This window comes from Porites lutea, chromosome 5, assembly GCF_958299795.1.
Source record: "Porites lutea chromosome 5, jaPorLute2.1, whole genome shotgun sequence".
Classification (NCBI taxonomy): Eukaryota; Metazoa; Cnidaria; class Anthozoa; order Scleractinia; family Poritidae; genus Porites; species Porites lutea.
The window spans coordinates 3,559,651-3,579,386 of record NC_133205.1 but is presented as its reverse complement, the minus strand read 5'-3'; the positions used below and the strand labels follow the sequence as shown (position 1 = coordinate 3,579,386).

At 41.8% G+C, this 19,736-nt stretch overlaps 1 protein-coding gene across 1 annotated transcript in view; it reads right to left on the bottom strand.

Annotated features, from left to right (window-relative positions):
- Positions 1–19,471, bottom strand: part of LOC140936788 (ATP-binding cassette sub-family A member 2-like) — a 46,887-nt gene extending 27,416 nt beyond the window's left edge. The window contains exons 1-20 of the mRNA XM_073386275.1: positions 19,316–19,471; positions 19,061–19,159; positions 18,114–18,176; positions 17,060–17,404; positions 16,327–16,532; positions 15,082–15,311; positions 14,021–14,303; positions 12,843–13,065; positions 11,833–12,168; positions 10,912–11,229; positions 10,300–10,541; positions 10,001–10,081; positions 9,014–9,210; positions 8,598–8,867; positions 8,115–8,341; positions 7,124–7,166; positions 6,621–6,836; positions 5,305–6,040; positions 4,162–4,267; positions 2,851–2,962 (exon numbers count right to left, since the gene is read on the bottom strand). Coding sequence (XP_073242376.1) covers positions 2,851–2,962; positions 4,162–4,267; positions 5,305–6,040; positions 6,621–6,836; positions 7,124–7,166; positions 8,115–8,341; positions 8,598–8,867; positions 9,014–9,210; positions 10,001–10,081; positions 10,300–10,541; positions 10,912–11,229; positions 11,833–12,168; positions 12,843–13,065; positions 14,021–14,303; positions 15,082–15,311; positions 16,327–16,532; positions 17,060–17,404; positions 18,114–18,176; positions 19,061–19,159; positions 19,316–19,456 — 4,474 coding nt within the window. The 5' untranslated portion in view covers positions 19,457–19,471. The remainder of the gene's footprint in view (positions 1–2,850; positions 2,963–4,161; positions 4,268–5,304; positions 6,041–6,620; positions 6,837–7,123; positions 7,167–8,114; positions 8,342–8,597; positions 8,868–9,013; positions 9,211–10,000; positions 10,082–10,299; positions 10,542–10,911; positions 11,230–11,832; positions 12,169–12,842; positions 13,066–14,020; positions 14,304–15,081; positions 15,312–16,326; positions 16,533–17,059; positions 17,405–18,113; positions 18,177–19,060; positions 19,160–19,315) is intronic.
- Between the last annotated feature and the right edge of the window lie 265 nt (positions 19,472–19,736).

Sequence of the window (19,736 nt, the reverse complement as noted above, 5' to 3'; positions counted from 1 at the left end):
GACAACTGTGACAACGGTGACAAAAGTGACAACGGTCACAACAGTGACAACAGTGACAATGGTGACAACGGTGACAATGGTAACGACAGTGACAACGGTAATAACAGTGACAACAGTGACAACAGTGACAACGGTGCAACAGTGACAATTGTGACAATGGTGACACCAGTGACAACAGTAACTACTGTGACAACTGTGACAACGGTGACAAAGGTGACAACAGTGACAATAGTGACAACGGTGACAACTATGACAACGGTGACAACGGCGACAACGGTGACAACTATGACAAAGGTGACAACAGTGACAATGGTGACAACGGTGACAACTGTGACAACTGTGACAACGGTGACAAAAGTGACAATGGTGACAACAGTGACAACAGTGACAACACTGACAATGGTTACAAGGGTGACAACAGTTACAACAGTGACAACGGTGAGAACAGTGACAACAATGCCAGTGGTGACAACAGTGACAACAGTGACAATGGTGACAACAGTCACAACGGTGAGATGGTGACAACAGTGAAAAACGGTGACAACAGTGACAACGGTGACAATGGTGACAACGGTGACAACAGTGACAACAGATGACAACAGTGACAACAGTGACAATGGTGACAACTGTGACAACAGTGACAACAGTGACAACGGTGCAACAGTGACAATGGTGACAATAGTGACACCAGTGACAACAGTAACTACTGTGACAACTGTGACAACGGTGACAAAGGTGACAACAGTGACAATAGTGACAACGGTGACAACTATGACAACGGTGACAACGGCGACAACGGTGACAACGGTGAAAACTATGACAATGGTGACAACAGTGACAATGGTGACAACGGTGACAACTGTGACAACTGTGACAACGGTGACAAAAGTGACAACAGTGACAACAGTGAGAACAGTGACAACACTGACAATGGTTACAAGGGTGACAACAGTTACAACAGTGACACCGGTGACAACAGTGACAACAATGACAGCGGTTACAACAGTGACAACAGTGACAATGGTGACAACAGTTTCAAAGGTGAGAAGGTGACAACAGTGACAACGGTGACAACAGTGACAACGGTGACAACGGTGACAACAGTGACAACAGATGAAAACAGTGACAACAGTGACAATGGTGACAACTGTGACAACAGTGACAACAGTGACAACGGTGACAACAGTGACAATGGTGACAACAGTGACAACGGTGACAATGGTGACAACTGTGACAACAGTGACAACAGTGACAACGGTGACAACAGTGACAATGGTGACAATGGTGACAACAGTTTCAAAGGTGAGAAGGTGACAACAGTGACAACGGTGACAACAGTGACAACGGTGACAACGGTGACAACAGTGACAACAGATGAAAACAGTGACAACAGTGACAACGGTGACAACAGTGACAACAGTGACAATGGTGACAACTGTGACAACAGTGACAACAGTGACAACGGTGACAACAGTGACAATGGTGACAATGGTGACAACAGTGACAACGGTGACAACGGTGAGAACTGTGACAACTGTGACAACGGTGACAAAAGTGACAACAGTGACAACGGTGACAACAGTGACAACACTGACAATGGTTACAAGGGTGACAACAGTGACAACAGTGACAACGGTGAGAACAGTGACAACAATGACAGCGGTGACAACGGTGACAACATTGACAACAGTGACAACGGTGACAACAGTGACAACGGTGACAACAGTGGCAACAGTTACAACAATGACAACAGTGTTAACAGTGACAACGGTGACAACAGTTACAACAGTGACAACGGTGACAACAGTGACAACAAATACAACAGTGTTCACAGTGACAACAGTGACAACAGTGACAATGGTGACAACGGTGACAACGGTGACAACGGTAACAACAGTGACAACGGTTATAACAGTGTCAACAGTGACAACAGTGACAACGGTGCAACAGTGAGAATGGTGACAATGGTGACACCAGTGACAACAGTAACTACTGTGACAACTGTGACAACGGTGACAAAGGTGACAACAGTGACAACGGTGACAACTATGACAACGGTGACAACAATGACAGTGGTGACAACGGTGAAAACAGTGACAACGGTGACAACAGTGATAATAGTGAGAACGGTGACAACAGTGACAGCGGTGAGAACAGTGACAACAGTGACAACGGTGACAACGGTGACAAGAGTGAGAACAGTGACAACGGTCAAAACAGTGACAACGGTAAGAACGGTGACAACAGCGAGAACGGTGACAACAGTGACAACAGTTACAACAGCAACAACAGTGATATTAGGGAGAACAGTGACAATAGTGGGAACAGCGACAAGGACAACAGTGACAACAGCGACAAGAGGGACAACAGTGACAACCGCGATGACAGGAGTGACAATAGTGACAACAGTGTTAGCAGGAGCAACAGTGACTACAAGGACAGCAGTGACAACAGTGACAACAGGGACAACACCTAGAACAGTTACAATGGTGACAATGATGACAACAGTGACAGCAGTGACAACAGAGAAAACAGTGACCAAAGTCGTATATCTATGTTTGTTTTCGTCCTTCCTAAAAAGGCTTGTTTTCTATCTCTAACCTTACCAAAATCTATTTCAAGGGTTACTTTGCTCAGAAATAAAGAATCATATAAGTGTCAAAATTTTGACTAAAGTCATCCAAAACTCCTTTTGGAAGCATCCAGTTAGTCTTTCCGTCCATTAGGTCCGTCTGAACATTTCATTTAAATCCATTTACCCATCCAGACACGTCTGTCCACTTAGTCAGTTCAGTCTGTCTGTCGGACAGAGTAGTTTATTTTTAGAAAGCAATAATTATCTGAACCTACCATATGCTGCAGGATTTCCTTTCTCTTTCGAGATTGAAGCTCGTAGAATTGCATTGTTCATCACATTTAAGTAGGTCGGTAGAGCATGGTAGCCTTTATTGTTGTACCAGGCCTGTAGTGGTCAAAACAGTTTAGATTAAGCCTAAGCTCAACCTCGTTTTCAGGCTCTCTCTCTTACTCGTCTCCTACTCTCTCACTCTGCAGAGACGCGTTGGAGTGAACCCTGGGGAGGAGGTTGCCCAAAGCCCAGCGATTGTATAGAGAAAATAATGATGCTAAGGAACTCGATAACAGGCTATTAGAAATTCACTACACAAAATCCATTGACAATTTTTTCACTATTTATTTTTAAGGGTGTTTGCTGACAGAGATGTCCGCCATGAAAACTGTAGCAGTAAAAATGGAGACCGGAAATTGACTACTATCTTTGTATACGGCTTGACACCTCTCTCTTCCATTCCTTCCCTGCTACCCTGGTAAGTTGTTTACGGTAAGAGTCAGTTCCACCACATGATTTGTTGCAGAGACAGTTTATTAGAGGTGGGTTTGCCCCTTAGGGAGACACATTTGGCGAAAATGGGTATTGTGCCGCTAAACATCGTACGGTTTTCCGGGTCTTGAGTTTTAAGCTCCAATATCCACATACAAATTCTCCAGACTGATCTTCAAACATTTCCTCAAAGAATGAGTTGAGAGAATTTGATAAAAGATCGAAGCATTTTCTCTTTGGTGATCATTTTATTAATTCTCATAACCTTCTCTCTTCATCTTTTATGGATATTGTCAGGAGAAAATTGATGTTGATCACTGTTGGGCCTAACAGGCTTAAACACTGTACACAATTTCACTATTTAGCGTCTTAAACAGGGTTTCGTTTTGGATCGAAACCCTTTAAAAGAGAGTGAAGGGTTGGCCATGAGCATAAGCGATCTACATTTCTGGTTGCAACAATTTTTCCTTCAAAAAACCTACTTCCATGGTGTCAGTTCACGAAATTACTTAATTCTGAAGACAAACAAAACGAATCAAGGTCATATCATAAGGTCTCTTGTCTTAAACAGGGGAGCAAACTGAACGGTTTTTGTCTTAGACAGGGTCAGAGTTCGATGGCCTCGGCGGTACACCCGCTCTCTATCCATACTTGCCCCCCTCCCCCGGAGCCCCCTCCGGGGCTGTGGCCAGGTTACTGTGGACACGTCCTTACTTCTGAGAAGTTTTCTGCCCTCCTTTCTTGCTATCTTTATGGCACATATTGTCCAAAAAACCAGTTTGATTTGAGTTTAAACTACAGGGACGCTAAAAGAAGCATACCTTGACAGCTTCTCTGACGGCCAGTCTTCTAACAGACGCTATTTTAACTTTATCTAACTTCTGCGGTACCCAGCTGACAACCTCGCCAAACGAAAGAGAGCCGTACCTGGGAAAAAACGATTCGTCAAAAAAACGTCAGACGAAGTTAACTACGAGAACGAGATTTTCCAAATACTAAGAAGTGTGTGCGCGTGAACCAGCGTCATTTTGGCGGGAAAAACGCGGTCTTCAAACTACTACGAGTTTTAGTGGAAATGTCATAGTGACGGAAATAAGTTATCTAGGCCTAGATACAAATATCACGAAAAATCGCCTGAATTTGTTTTCGGAAATTCCCGATTTTTTGGTAAATATCTCAAAAATTTTTTCTAAATATCTCGAAAATGTTCTAAATATCCCAAAAAATATCTGGCTTCATTTCATAAATATTACAGTAACAACACAAAAAAATAGCCAGTCATCTAACATGGCGACACAAATTTCAGCCATTTTGTTGAACATTAGCCACATTGCATGTATTATAAATGGAGAATATTACTGAATCTGATTACAACAGGCCCATATGTGGAGATTTATTTGAATTTCTTTCACTTCTTTCACTGCCCAATTAGCATTGAAGTAGCTTCCTAGAAAAACATGATTTCAGTACTTTTTCGTAACAAAATTCTAAATATCATAATTTTTTTCCTAAATATTATGAGATTTCTAAATATCTCAAAATCGTCTAAATATCTTTGAAAATATCCGGATATTTGTATCTAAGCCTAAAGTTATCAAATGTTTGAAGTTTTATCATTTTGCGATCGGGAAAGAGTTTAACTTCCTTCTATACAAATAAACACGCTAACTTTTATGGTGAAAAAAGTACAACGAAACTTTTCAGGTTGTATATTTTTTGAGAATACGCGAAAAAAAAGGTTCAACTCAAATCTCGTCCTCGTCCTTAAATCTAAAGGTGATGTCACACTAGACGATTCGCAACAACGATTTTTAGCGCAACACAGAGTTCTAGCATTGTTGCGACATTGTTTCGAATGGGTACAACATTGCGACGCTGTGTTTCGCTAAAAATCGTCGTTGCGAATCGTCCCGTGTAACATCACCTTAAACAACTACGCAGACAGTAAAAATACAAATGAATACCTGTGAAGCCTGAAGGTCTCAGTTGTATACAGGAGATACTTTGAAATATTTCTTCCCGTAATATTCTGTAGCGTGTCCAGTGTTATGGTAACAAGTTCCTTTGGGTGCGATCCGGCTGCCCCCCTGTCGCATACATAAGCTGTCTTGTTCTGTGAACACCGGCACCCCCTCCCGGTATCCTTGTGCGTGACTGAATGAGAAATGTTTGAGCCATTATTAGTGTAGATATAAGACAAGTGAAGATTTGAAGGTTTGAAATACTCATCGGATACTTGGTCTATGGAAGCTGAACATGACTTGTCGAACATCTGTCCCAGTTCCTCTTTAGAAGGTCTCCTTGCCAAGCTTTCTTTAACTGTCAGATTTATTGATCGCAGACAACACGTCGCCCCCACCCCAGAGAGGAGGGTTAGTGTTTTGTCCAAGCGCGACGCCAACTGGTTAACTCCTTTAGCCTCGTTTGCAAACGGAATGTAATTTGGCCGCGGAAACATAGACGGGGTTAGTTCCAGAGGAGGTTGATCCGGGGTTTTTGGAAATGACAGAGCCATTGTCATGGCAATGGTGATGAAAATGGCGGGCAGAAGAATCTGAGAAATAACTTGTTTAAAGTTCCGACGCGCATAATGGAATCGTTTCACAAGAAGAGCATAGAACTGCTGGAATTTGAGGCTGGCGCCGCTCACTGTGCGAGTACCAACTCCTTGGAATGCTGTGTTTAATGGTGTTTGATCGGCTGAAATAAAGCAACAAAAAAGAATATTACATCAATTTCGCTGTCTGCTAACACACTTTTGATTGCACTCACTGATAACAGAAATTACTATTATCATCATCCAAAATAGATGGTGCGTTTTTTTCTCTTCATTTATGACCAGAGCACTTGCATCTAACTGTATTCTAAATAATAATCGTATTATTCATACTGTAAACATTTTAACACATCACACTAGTTGAGTGGAACTCCGATAAAACAAGGAAATTTTAGGAAAATAATAACTGGGGCTTTTATATAATGGAGTCTGATCATTTTAGAATAACGGGTGTAAAACTGAAAAGATATCATTTGTTTACCCTTTAATGTTTTAAAAGGGTTTGTACACCGATTGATACTACACAAGTGTTCGCATTTTTAAGTACCTGGGACAGCAAAATAAACAGTTTTAAAAAACCATTGTGTAAAGGACTCAACAATGTAAAAAATATGAATTTTAAAGAATTCTAACGACATTTAACGAGCAAGATATCAAAGACTACATCAGTTTAATGTTAGCGAACCAAACAACAAAATGTATGCTCAGTGTGTCTTCACTGACCATAATGAGAGCTGGCTTCTTCTTGTATTTCTGGACTTAACAGCTGTTCTCTTGCGTCGTATCGAATTCCTGACATGTCTCCTAGTTCCATTTCTCCCCCGCCAGGTAAATCCGAGTCCCATTCGTCACCAATCCCTGCATGGTCAAAGCTGTTTCCAGTGCTTGTGGACTCCTCGGGGTTCGAACAGTTGTCAGAGTTCGTTGAATTGAGTACATCTATTTGATGCAGAGATAACAAAAGGAAAAATTACACTTGAAATCTTGCAATGTATATTTATTTAATAAAAATTACCAATTGCAAATAAGAAGTTCGAATGATACGTTGACGATGGTCTCACGAACATGGTGAAAGTGTGACATGCATGAACCAAAACGTTCAAAACTTTACTAAAAGCATTAAAGCACGCAGTACAGTTTTTAGAACTAAACTCAAAGTGAAGTGCATGTAAAACAGAGACCTATTATTAGTAACACAGAAAAAATCTCTTTGGAGCATAACCTACCCGAATCCTCTCGAGAAGAAACGTCAGTTACTTTAAGAAAAACCTGGAGAATACACAACCAGAAGGCAAGATGAGGACATGAGAAAGTATATATAACATGTTAACTATCGTGCAACTCTGGATAAAATATTCTTAACTTCAGTACTATTTTTTTTATAAATCTCAATTTCCATTACACCTAAAATGTCGCTGCTATACCTTAAGTCATAATATCCACATTTTGTCTTGTAATAAAAAATAATAAATAAATGACTTTGAATGATGGTAGCATATTCAAATAGTAGCTCTTCGTCTACCATTTCCCAATACCACTCGGAATTTGGAATGGCTAATGCTCTTTTCTGGGGGAACGCAAAAACCAAATTATTCGCAGAAAAAACACATGGGCACAAGGACGAAAACCAACAACAAACTCTACCCACAAATGGTATCACTTTAGGAATTCGAATCCGGGCCACATTAGCGGGACGTGCGCGAGTGCTCTCTTCACACCCTTACCTTGTAGAATGTCATCTTGTGTATACTGTGCATTTCCGTTTTATCAAAGCTTGAGAGGGAATTTGCGAACACCACTGATTGTAACGTTTAGTATAATTTGGAAGAAGGCGATTTCTAACACCAGAAAGCTCAGAAAAAATTCCGCGCTCCGAGTGAGAATCGAACTCAACCCTCCGAGTTCCAGTTCGGAAGCTCTAACCACCGAGCTACTGGAGGCTCTATGGCGGGCAGGGTGGAAATGTAATTATAACCACACCAGTCACAGAGGACTGTATCGGGGAATGTTTAGGGGACATATTGGCTTGACACGAAGCTGTGATTTATTCATTAAAAAGTAATTTCTCAAGCTCCTTAACGAAACAGTTCCAATAATTAGCATAATCATCTAACTTGAAAAATGAATTAGACAGCTGTAACATAGCCCGTTTAAGTTAGACTTCGTTCAAATAACCTATAGCAAGTGTTAAAAGGTTTCTCCCCCACCCTCGCTTACCTCCTCGAGAGCGGTATCTGCCAACCCAAAACTGTCAATTCCAAGTTCACTTTGCTTCTGCTCCAGATCACTAAAGAAGATTTCAAAGCCACCACGTTTCACGGAGTTGTCTGGAAGCACGAATGTGAGTTCCTGTAATGTGTTCTGCTCGAGCCTGGCGGCTGGCACGTGAGATCTGATAAAGGTGGATACCTGCTTAACATGATCCTCACTGCTGTTCTGGGGTTCTGTAGAACGAAACATTTCAGAACTGTCAGTCACTCAGGGTTTGGATGGAGTTTAGTTTACCTCTAACACCTGATAACTGCAAACTGAACTGACCTGTTTTTAGTGCGACTTCTTTTCTGGTAAACGTTATGGCTCGCAGCCAAATTTCAAATCAACCCAAATAACATAGTAATGGTAACTGGACTAACCTTGACTTAACAGGTCGCTGGTCTAGTGCTATAAACAACCCAAATTCCTCATCATTCTTTCACTTACCAGGCTGAAGGGTATTGTCACTAGCTGACGTCACACTCGTCTCCAAGCCCCGTCTAGACTCTTGCGGTGACATGTGAACACTAACCATGGACCCCTGGGGGGTTCTTTCTCGTTTCTTTACCAGGGTGAGGTGATAGCCATCTCCAAAGTGACTTTTCAAGAAAAGCGATGAGCCCACACAACGGAGCTTTCCGTTAGAGACAATGGCAATGCGGTCTCCTAGCAAATCAGCCTCGTCCATGAAGTGTGTGGAAAGCAAGATAGTTCGACCTGTGGTGGAATAATAAAGTAATAGAGGATTTACGGTTTATGTTGTGGGTAAAATCTGTTCTCAGCTTAAACTAGGGTACTAGCCCCTAGTAGGTTGAATGCTGATTTAACCCGAGAACGGTTTAATAAACAGTAGTTACATCTACCTTTCTTGTACTTGATAAGGAGGTCCCATATGGCTCTTCTGGCATAAGGGTCCACACCGGCAGTGGGCTCATCAAGAATAACAGTTCGTGATCCAGCAGCGAAGGCCATTGCTACAGAAAGCTTCCTTTTCATACCCCCACTCAACGTTTCCACTGCGCAGTGTCTTTTTGTGGGTAGTCCTACATCCATTACGAGCCTTTTTGGAAAAAAAGGAGGGTATGTTTAGCTCTTCCACTCCTACTGTGGCGCAATGTTCCCTCACACGAGGTGGGTTTAGGGTGTATTTTGAGAGACCTTTTTGCAGAATAGAGTCTGAACTACAGGTAATTAAGATTTTCTATACAAACTTTGTCCTCTTTCCTTCACAGAAAAAAGCTTTAAACGAGTAATTCATCTGGAATGTGTATTTCTTTCCGTGTTTGAAGAGTGATGTCTTCATCTTTTCTTGGTCCTTGCCGGGTAACAAGTTTAACGAAATATACTAGGCAGCTTACGCAACGACGATGCCGATGGCAACGAGAACGGCAAACAAGTAAAAGATTTAGATAAGCAAAATAAAAACTTTGCACGTGCATCACGCTTTTTTGTACATTGCTTTGCCGTCGTTGCACGACTACGACTTGAAACTCTCTAACTTCACGTTTCCTGGAGGACATGAACACAAGACAACAGTTTTGTTTTTGTTTTTATGAACTTAGATACAGTCCTTTAGAATTCAACTCCAGAAAAAATCGCCAACATTTCACATTTCATTTCAGATTAAAAGAGTTGGAATAAATGAGATGAAGTATGAAACAGCACAAATTTACTTTTTGGGTGAAGTTTTCACGACCAACACAGCGTTGCGATGTTGGATAAATGTTGGAACTATGCGAAACAATGTCACAACAATGTTGCAACGCTGTATTGCACTTAAAATCGTCGTTACAAATCGTCCAGTGTAATATTACCCTAAGGTCCCTAACAACACAGTTAAGACAACTTACTGATCCATTTCCCTCTTGACCTCTCTCTCAGGCATCCCTTTCATTCGCGCGTAGAACCACAAATGCTCATCTACAGTCATTCTAATAATCCAAAGGATATTCAAAGGTGAGACAAAGAAGATAGAGAAGAGTCAATTAAAAAGCGTTAACAGAAAAGGCTTCACTACTTGAATGCTATAGCAATCGCATATCGCCTCACCACTCTCTTTGCCCTTCCAACTCGAAGGCAGATATTGACTCTATTGTCCTTCGAGAGAATAAAATTTCACTAAATGCGCAACATTAAATAAAGAACCAACCTGTCAAATAACACATTATGTTGTGGACACATTCCCAGACTGCGTCGAATCTTATCCATGTCCATACGGATATCATGACCGTAGATATACGCCGTGCCAGCGGTAGGTGGAAACAGGCCTGTTAGAATGGACATGGTAGTCGTCTTTCCAGCTCCATTATGACCAAGAAACGACGTGATTTGTCCCTCATACAAGTTCAGTGTTAATCCATCCACGGCCAGTTTCTTTCCCTCTTTGTAAACCTGCCAGAAACAGACGTTCAGAAATTCATAAAAGTTAATTCTTTCATTAGCCTGCGTCAGGAAACCCCTGTATAGAGCGTCTGCAAATTAGTGAACAATATCGTGTACGAATCCCGCAGAATCGCAAGGCCATATGTCGGCGTTTTTGATTGGCTAGTCTCTTACGCAGCTTGTGATTAGTCCGATATGAAAAAAGTGTTGACAGGCCAAACAAGATTCATAACTCGTGATAGTGCGAAGCGAGAACATAGAGTTAGCTTGAACAACAAAGAGGCCCTGAAATTTAGAGTAAAATTCCAACAAGCGACATGGCCTTGACACAGCTTGCCAAAAACTATAACGCAATTTCATGAACACTCTGGCCGGGTACCTTGACAAGATTCTCGATAGTTACGCCCAGTGTCAGGTGAATCGGCTCGCGCTCGTACGCTAGTAGGCCTTGCACCTGCGGCGCATCCTCCAATTCATCCGCTGTCATCATCTGGAACGTACTGCGGCTCATCTTTGGGCACGCCTGCGTGTTATGGCCAAACCAGTATGAAGGCTGACAGACGAAGTACCAGGGGCGGGGCAGACCGTAAGATCCCGGATGAACAGCCTCAATATACCAGACCAGGATGGCGTAAATAAATGTGTCCATCATCATACAGTACAGTACTGTGAGCAGGTTGAACTCGTCACCCTTGACCTACAGTAGAACGCGAATTAGATTTGAGACGATACAGAGGGGACATTGTATACTAGCAGCTCGTGGGACTCATACACGGAGGTGCCGAGTTCAAAGCCCGCTCTCCGGATTTGTTTCTCAGTAGATCCCAGTTCACCTCAGCCATGCTTACAAATAGCTATCTCTACCAAGTGTTATGTATTATCCTTGATTTGGATTATTCGGCTTTTATCGTTTCAGTTGTATGCCTTAAACTATCTAAAGCTGCTAAGCAGACTTTCACAATAAACAAGGCACTAATATACTTTACAATGTCGTTATAAGGTTTACTTAATTGTTATAAATAGATTATACTCTATTATACACCGTAATAAGAAGTTAAGGGCCTTTTTAACTGAACTAAAGCGCGCAAAACAACCGCTGAATTCACCCTAGTTATGACTGATTTCAAGGGCTGTCGGCCAAAACTCTGGTTAGGTTTGGTTTTTCAACACTAAAACACTAAATACAAATCGCACTAGCACGAAGTACAGAATGAACCAAAATAAATCACAAAAAACGCAAAACGGTATAAAAGACAGCAAGAACATTTAGGTATCTTCAGTTTATGACGTTAATACATACGGGACTCTTGCCAAGGTTGGACCACTGCACTCCGACCCCCTGTTCCTCATAAATGGCAAAATATCTCGCTCCCAGTCCGAACGCAGAGGTAGAGAGGAGACTGGCGGCGATTTTCTCCCTTGCCTTTACATTGACGAACCCAGCCTCCTCTCGGATGGAGATAAAAACGTAGGGGAGGTAGGTGAGAAAGTAAATGATTCCCCCACAAGCTGAGGCCAGCTTGGCTTTGGAGAAGAACACGGAGATAAGGAAACAAAAAACTATGGTCACCACTGCAAAAGCCATGAGGAATACCCACACCACGAGCGGATCGCTGTAATATAACACCTTGCCATACTGTGGAGAATAAAATGGGAAAATTGTTAATTATCGCTACTCTGTTGTTTTTATTGGGAGCCACGCCCCACTAAGTTATTCCTTAATAAAATGTTATAATTGGACCGTTTATACGAGGAAAAATAACACCCGTCTTTTACAAGACGCGTCCTAAATAAGAGGCAAACTATCCGGTAGTATATATGACACATTTCGTTTGAAATTTAGCTAAGATGCGTCTTATCTAAGAACAGCTCCTGACACCTGTTCTTCGATAAGACGCTTCTTAGCTAAAATCCGTCTTAATGCGCCATTTCTACGAGATAGTTTGAGTCTTATTTAGGACGCGTCTAATGAAAGACGCGTCTTATTTTTCCTTGTATAAATAGCCCTCTTTTGTTACAAGGTGACGAGAAAATGTCTAATCGCAACAAAAGTAGAAGTCAAAGAGGTTACGTTTGCCTTGCGTTGGAGAAAGACACGGAAATAAGGAAACCTTGGACTTTCGGCCAAGTCCAAGTAATATACAGCCTCGTTTTCACCTGACCCAGTTCAAAAAGCGAATGTCACTTCGTGATCTTGCGTCCTCAGTCAAGACAGACTGGTTAGCTCTCAAACATTTCGGGAAAAAGTCTCATTTACCCTCACTGTTACTAGAGAGAATCTTGATATAGATATTAAGTGATTTCACTCACCTTCAGAATGATAACCAGCAGTGTAACAGTGATAGACATGACTACAAGTGAGGTTATGAACCATGCCACCCAGTGCACGGCATTCGAAAGACCCATCATCTTCATGACCTCCTTAAGACGCTGTTCTTTCTCGTAGACTATGGCCTGTACAGCGAGCGCTACCGTGTAGATCCATGATACTGTCATACACAAAGGCATCATGTGCTCAATGATGAACATGAAGCTGTGGGAGAACAAGACATTCATGAAACGCTCCTGCCGCAGATAATAGGGAGCTTTAGCAACGACGACGGCGACGGCAAAGAGGACGTCAAAAAAGGGGTTTTTTTCACGCTTTTTTGTACATCTCTTTACCGTCCTTGCACGACTACGATTTGAAAATGCCTAATTGCAAGTTTTATGGAGCACGTAGACAAGCGACGACGAATCTCTTTTTCTCTGAGAAATCAACTCCAGGGAAATTCGCCTACACTTGCCATTTTCGGCAAATTGGAATAAACGCGAAAAAGATTGAAAAAACAGGAATTCATTTTGAAACTGACGTTTTCGCTGCAGTTGCCGTCGTCGATGCTAAAGCTAAAGCTAAAGATCCAACGACGCGAAGGCAACGAGAACGTCGCTTAAAAAGTGGATTTGCGTTCCTTCAGTTGTTATCGCAACTACTCCTACCCACTTACTTTGTCAAATGTAGGTGAAGCCTCCTGGAGCTGAGTTCGCGAAATTAGGCATTTTCACGTCGTAGTCGTGCAAAAACGGGCAAAGAAGTGTACAAACAAGCGTGATGCACTTGCAAAGTTGTTGTTTTGCTTATAAAACCTATTGCTTTTTTTACGTTCTCGTTGCTGTCCTCGTCGTTGCATCTTGAAGTCCGTAATTTCGGAACGTAAGCGATACATGAGGGGAGAAGGGTATCAGAAGTTTCTTTAGTTATCAAAAAAAAGCAAAGTATCAAACTGAGACCAACAGACAACAAGAGCAGTTATGCAGCTAGGTTACTCTTTAAAACAGCCACCTCGTCATAAAAAAAGTCTTCGTCTAGCTATATAGAAGGGTACATGTTTGAACAGGAAAGGGATACAACGTTTTTGGGCAAGTGGCTGGAGATATCTCAAGGTTCATTCATCCATACTTTGGATACATAATACAACCTACTGAAAACCTGTTTTAACAGGCCTTACTTGTCTCTGACGTAACACGGATAGGGCATCTCATGAAGGTAGACTGCAGGTTTAACAACATCTCGTCCAGCGTGCAAATCAACAATAGCTCTCTCAATCTGATCTTGTAACCACGTGAAGCCCAAGTCATAATACCGCTGATTCCAACTCTGCGGGCCCGGCATCCAGTAAGGATCCCGGATGCTGTCAGTAGCGGGTGTAAAATAAGACGAGTTCATACGAATTTTGTACTTGACGTGAGCTGGTAAACTAGCGTTCACACGGATATTCAGGAACACGATCCCTGTAAGAAAGAAGTTGAATGTAAATGGCCCTTATGCATGATTACGCCAGACCAGCAAATTTCACCACCAAGTAAACAAAATTCTTTGCCTTAGCACTCTTTGTGCGTGGGTATTCTTTTCAACTCTACTGCCCTGGGACTTCGTTTACGCAAAACGTTACAACATTACAATTTCAAAGAACTTTCAAAAACCGACCATTCAATTCCATGACTTTCCAGGCCTGGAAAATGAAATTCTTCAATTCCATGACTCGTACGAACCCTGACTATATTAAGAGTTCCAGGTTTATAAAGCTTAAAACCACGTGATGGTCAATTTATCCATAAAGCCCCGTGCAAACGGACGCAACATTGTTGGCCAACAACTCCCAACATTGTTGGATGTTACATGTTGCTTCCATTTGCACACCCTGTTGCATGTTGTTGGATGTTGTTGCGTATTGTTGCGCAGAGTTTGAAACCGGTCAAACTTTTCAGCCAACAACTCCCAACATTTCTTTTGTTCCGTGATCGCCGAAGCGTACGGCAACAATGTTGGATCCGTTTGCACAGCTCTTCCAACATCGTTGGGGCCACGCACGCTCATTACGCATGGTTTACAAAGACTTATGGGTTGTATCCTTCCCACGATGCACTGCAGGTCCCAACATTATTGGGAGTTGTTGCATCCGTTTGCACACCACTGCCAACTCGCACGCAACAACTCTCAACATTGTTGGCGCAACAATGTTGGGAGTTGTTGCGTCTGTTTGCACGCAACCTAAGATGCCAAACTAACCTGCAACAACTTTAGAGGTGTCTCCTGCCTTTGAGTTGTTGATATTCAGTGCAAAATTTACCAACGATTGCTCGTCCTTGAAGCCTTTAAAAATATTAAGATCAAGTTGCGACGCCATCTCCAGCCACATGCGTGCCACGTTATCAATAGCATCCAGCTGCTTGATCAAAGGGTTGGTGTTATCACAACTCCTGGTCAACAGCTCATCAAGACCTTGGCTTTGGTATTCCCTAGGGACAAACGGCAATAGACCATTTTCGATATATCAAAATTCATACTGGCGTAAAATTGTATAATATTCATCCCTGGGTATTGTTATTCATGACATTATAATAAGGTACTGGGAATCAATCTGACCTGGAACAAGCCCAAGACAGACTGAATCGAATACAGGTAATCTGGAACCCGACTTACTCGCTGGAAAGGGTGGGAGGGTCGCCAATCGCCCTTCGTGTCGGACAAAGTGAAGTGAATGGGACAATGCGTGCCAGTGTTTCCTAGTATATATACTCATTTGCATATCATTAATTAATCCCCAGGGATGATATTTACAACTCAGATGGAACGTGAATTATTCTCTTATTTCACTCGTCACCATTTGATTACACATACAAATTATAAAGCAATTAATAGACCAATTCCGAGACATTAAAATTCGTACCTGGCTGCGAGGCTTGAGGGGGGGAGGGGGGGAAGAAGAAATGTATTTTTCATTACTGAGCCTCAAGAGGATTTCTTTTGTTTTATTCCGGCCAAGTAGGCAATGTATGAAAGGCCACGCGTAAACATAAGCGAAACTCAACTTTTACGTACACGCGTGACCTCAGTCCATACATTGTCTCTATTTCATTTACGTGCGTAAAGGTTGATTTCCACTGACGCGTTTTTTGATACGCACGTTAACGCACATAACTTGTTAATCACGTAAATCAAATAGACGCAAGATAAAAAGTGCTGAGCGTAAACGACACGTTGAGCGAGGTTCAACTTTTACGCTAACAAGCGACCATTCATGCATTGCCTCCATTTTACTTGCGAACGTAAATTTTACGCACGTGGCACGTAAAAATTACGCGTCACTGCATGGAAAAAAACCTGACGCACGGAGAAATTACTTGAAAGTGGAAATTCACCCTAACCCTTCCACCCGCGACAAGTTTTCTTCATACAAACGGGGCTTAAAAATAAAGAGATCTATCCTTTAATCCATGCGAGATACAGATTGTGCGTTTTGTCTGTTCTTACTTGATTTTATCAGCGGGTCTATATCCAGAAGTATTGTATGCCAAATCATCGTACCGACGGAGACATTTATGTTCACTGTTCAACATAAGTCCGAGGTAATACTGAGATTCATTCTGTTGTAACACTGTACGGATCTTCTGTGACGTATTTAACCACTCTTTTGCAAGAAGCTGTAGCTTTTCAATGTCTGAAAATGTTCTGTTTGCCTGGCAGAAAACAAACACTATTTTAGAGAACTGAGTCTACGATTGAGACAGTTCATTAAATCTAGATGTAAAGAACCATTTACAGTTAATGACTTAAAAATAACAATAAAAATCAATCAAAATAATATTGAAAATAATAGGGCAAAGCTAAATGGCAAAAACACAGCACTGGCTATAAAAACCTGGGCAATATCTGTCATACGGTACAGAGCTGGCATATTTAATTGGAGTAAGATGGAATTGGAGAGACAGGTAAACAGGGAAATTAATAGAACCATTTATGGAATGTAATAAACCCAACTAGTGACGTGGACCGTTTTTAAAAGCCTCGAAAATGTGGGGGACATGGTATGATTTGAGTAGAAGATTGTGTGCGGATAGAAGAAGCTGGACTGGGCTACCGCTTGAGAGAAACACAGAAGCGTTACTCGTAGCAGTAAAGAAGGAAGAGATATTATCAAAGGAAAAAGTAGAAAACTCTAAACTACCTAAAGAAATGAAAACAACAGCCTGACCACGACATTTACCTTCTTGATGATGTCGTCAGCGGCGGTCCCATTGGGAGAGTAAACAATTGTAGGATTGTGAAGCAAAAGATACAACATAAGGCGCATGGTCCGTGTTCTACAAGCTGTCGTCCGACAACGGTAGTCATACATGTGGTCTACCACCTTTTTAGAGGGCTGTGCGCTGGGATCAGGGCCACATATGATTGGGCCGAGATTCTTCCACATCTCATGAAGGTAGATTTTCTTTCTTTCCGACGATGACTTGTTCTGAAGTCCTTCAGTAAATGATAGGTTAATCCGCAGTAATTGCGCAAGTTCTATTCCTTCTTGCACCAAGTGTACAAATTGAGTCAAGTTCTTTATCTAAAATTGGAGGAGGGAAAAATGGAAGGTCACACGCAAGTGGCACGCGAAAGTTGACGCTACTTACTTGCCCGTTCTCGCGCGGATCGATTAGCTTGCCACTCGAAATGGACAGCTCTCTCGCAGGCTAAGTTTCATAAATTGTAACGCATGACTTACGACGCCTAAAGTTAAGCCGGTCAAACTCTTTATTTTAAAAGCCACAAAAGAAGGCAGCTCTCAAAAAGAATGCTCGGTCTAACTAGTTTTATCAGAAGTAACCTAAACAGTTTTTTGGCACTTTTCTGAATAGTTATCAGGCAGTAGAGTTCGCTAAAGGGACGCGGTTAGTGGTCTGTGTTTTCGCTAGAGACCAGAATTTAAGATTGATGTGAGCGATAATATTTTAGTTTAATCGCTAATTCAAAAGAAAGTTAAAATTCTCAAAATAGAAAATGAGCAGAGAAAAACAGCTCAAAACAGTTCTTGAGGAAAAAACTGGCGTGAATCTTCTGATTTCCGCGTTGTTATAATGAACAGTAAACGACAAGTTAAGGCGGGAAAACTTGGCCAAGTGGTACAAATTACCGTTTGCCATTTGCTGTGGATGTGACTCTAAATTTCTCTATTGTTAAGAAGAGCTACGGCAATAACGCTTCAGGGATCGGACATTTTTTCTTAGTAGCGCAAACCAATAGAAAAGGGTTTCTTTAAACTGTACAACACTTACATCTCCTCTTAGTTTTTCATAAGACTTGTTGTACGCAATCAAATCCTCCCGGGTTACATTCAGCTGGAAAAAAATAAGAAAAAGGATGCATAGTCATGACTGATACAAAGTGTTTGTAAGGTCCAAGAAGCTGCTGACTGAACCGGAAGAGCTTATCGTTTATCGAGACCCAAAACGTGACTTAACAAATCGACAAGGATTGTTCAATGTCTACGCCTGCATTAGCCACTTTGAGGTCATACATACATGTAACAGTGGGTCAATGCTGGGCTAGCCTGCGTAGCATGGCGGTTTCGTCGAGCCGGGCGCAACCGCGAAATTCGCGCGCGAAGCGCGCGAGAACGAGCGGCGAAGCCGAGAGAAATGAAAACCTAGTTGCTCCCGCCCCAATCTCCTCGCGCTTTCTCTGCCCTAGCCCGCCTTTATTACACAGCGCGCCCAACCAAAACCGCCATGCTACGCAGGTTAATGCTGGGCATGCTGTCACTTCTTTTATTGGCTATTGCAAGGTTGCGCAGGAAAACTGGGTACACTTCGCCTCCAAAAGCATTCCCAGAGTGCAATTCGACACAAGACTGATCCAGTCCTACACGCAACCTAGTAAGGGTGTGTTTAAGTATAGATCACAGATTACGTCAAGGTGCATAGGGCTGTTGGAGGTTTTGTTCTAATTTAGGCGTTAACGCATCTCGTGGTGTTGCTAAATGTTTCTTCCTCACCCGTACACTGCTTAACTTTAATTGAGGCTTCAGTCTACTAGATCCGCAGTAAACTTGCAAACATTTTCAAAACTGCGCGCTTCGTTGCACAAAGCAAAGAAAAATACTTCTATGACATCAGCCGTGCATCTGTACTCCAATGGCCAAACGTAACGACTGACGAAAAAGCATATGGTATTCAGTCAAACAATACACGTACAAAAAAAAAACACAGACAGTCCAGCCAACCTTTTGCATGGCAGCACTTCGATCTATATGATTCTGTAAAAAGCCAGCTAACATCTGCGCTTGTGAAGGTGTTAAACCGCATAGGTAACGAAGTGTTTCCTACAAAATGAAGAATTAAAAATACAGTTAAAAACCAGTCCATTCTTCACTGGAATAATTGGATGTCAGTCTTGCTGTGTAGTTGTACAGGTATGCTACAGTTAATGCAACTGTCTTCTTTATAACAAATAATATCATTTCTATCTGCAAACGCACCTTTTGGCTTGCACTTTTGAGCACCAGAATTTTCTCCAGTTCCGTTGTATTGCACGAGGAAGTATTCAGAGGCAGATCAGGAATGTTAGAAGTCTGAAAAAAGAAATATAAGGTTATAAAACCAAGTAGTAAAATTTTCATTTTAGGGGGCAGCTACAATAACTTGGACATGATATTTTTGAGTGAAATTAATGGGGTGGAATCTTGTGTTCTTCTCCTAAACTTTTTCTTGGAATGCCTGAATGATATGCCATCCTCAGATTAACTACCCTTACCCCCGATCTGAGAGGATTAGGATTTTTTAATTTTATTTTTATCATCATTTTGCCATCTAAATTAAATATGGAAACAAAATTCAAGAAAGATGAGGCAAGGGAGCTCAAGGAAGACAATAAGGCTTATAAAAAGGACCACCTTTAAA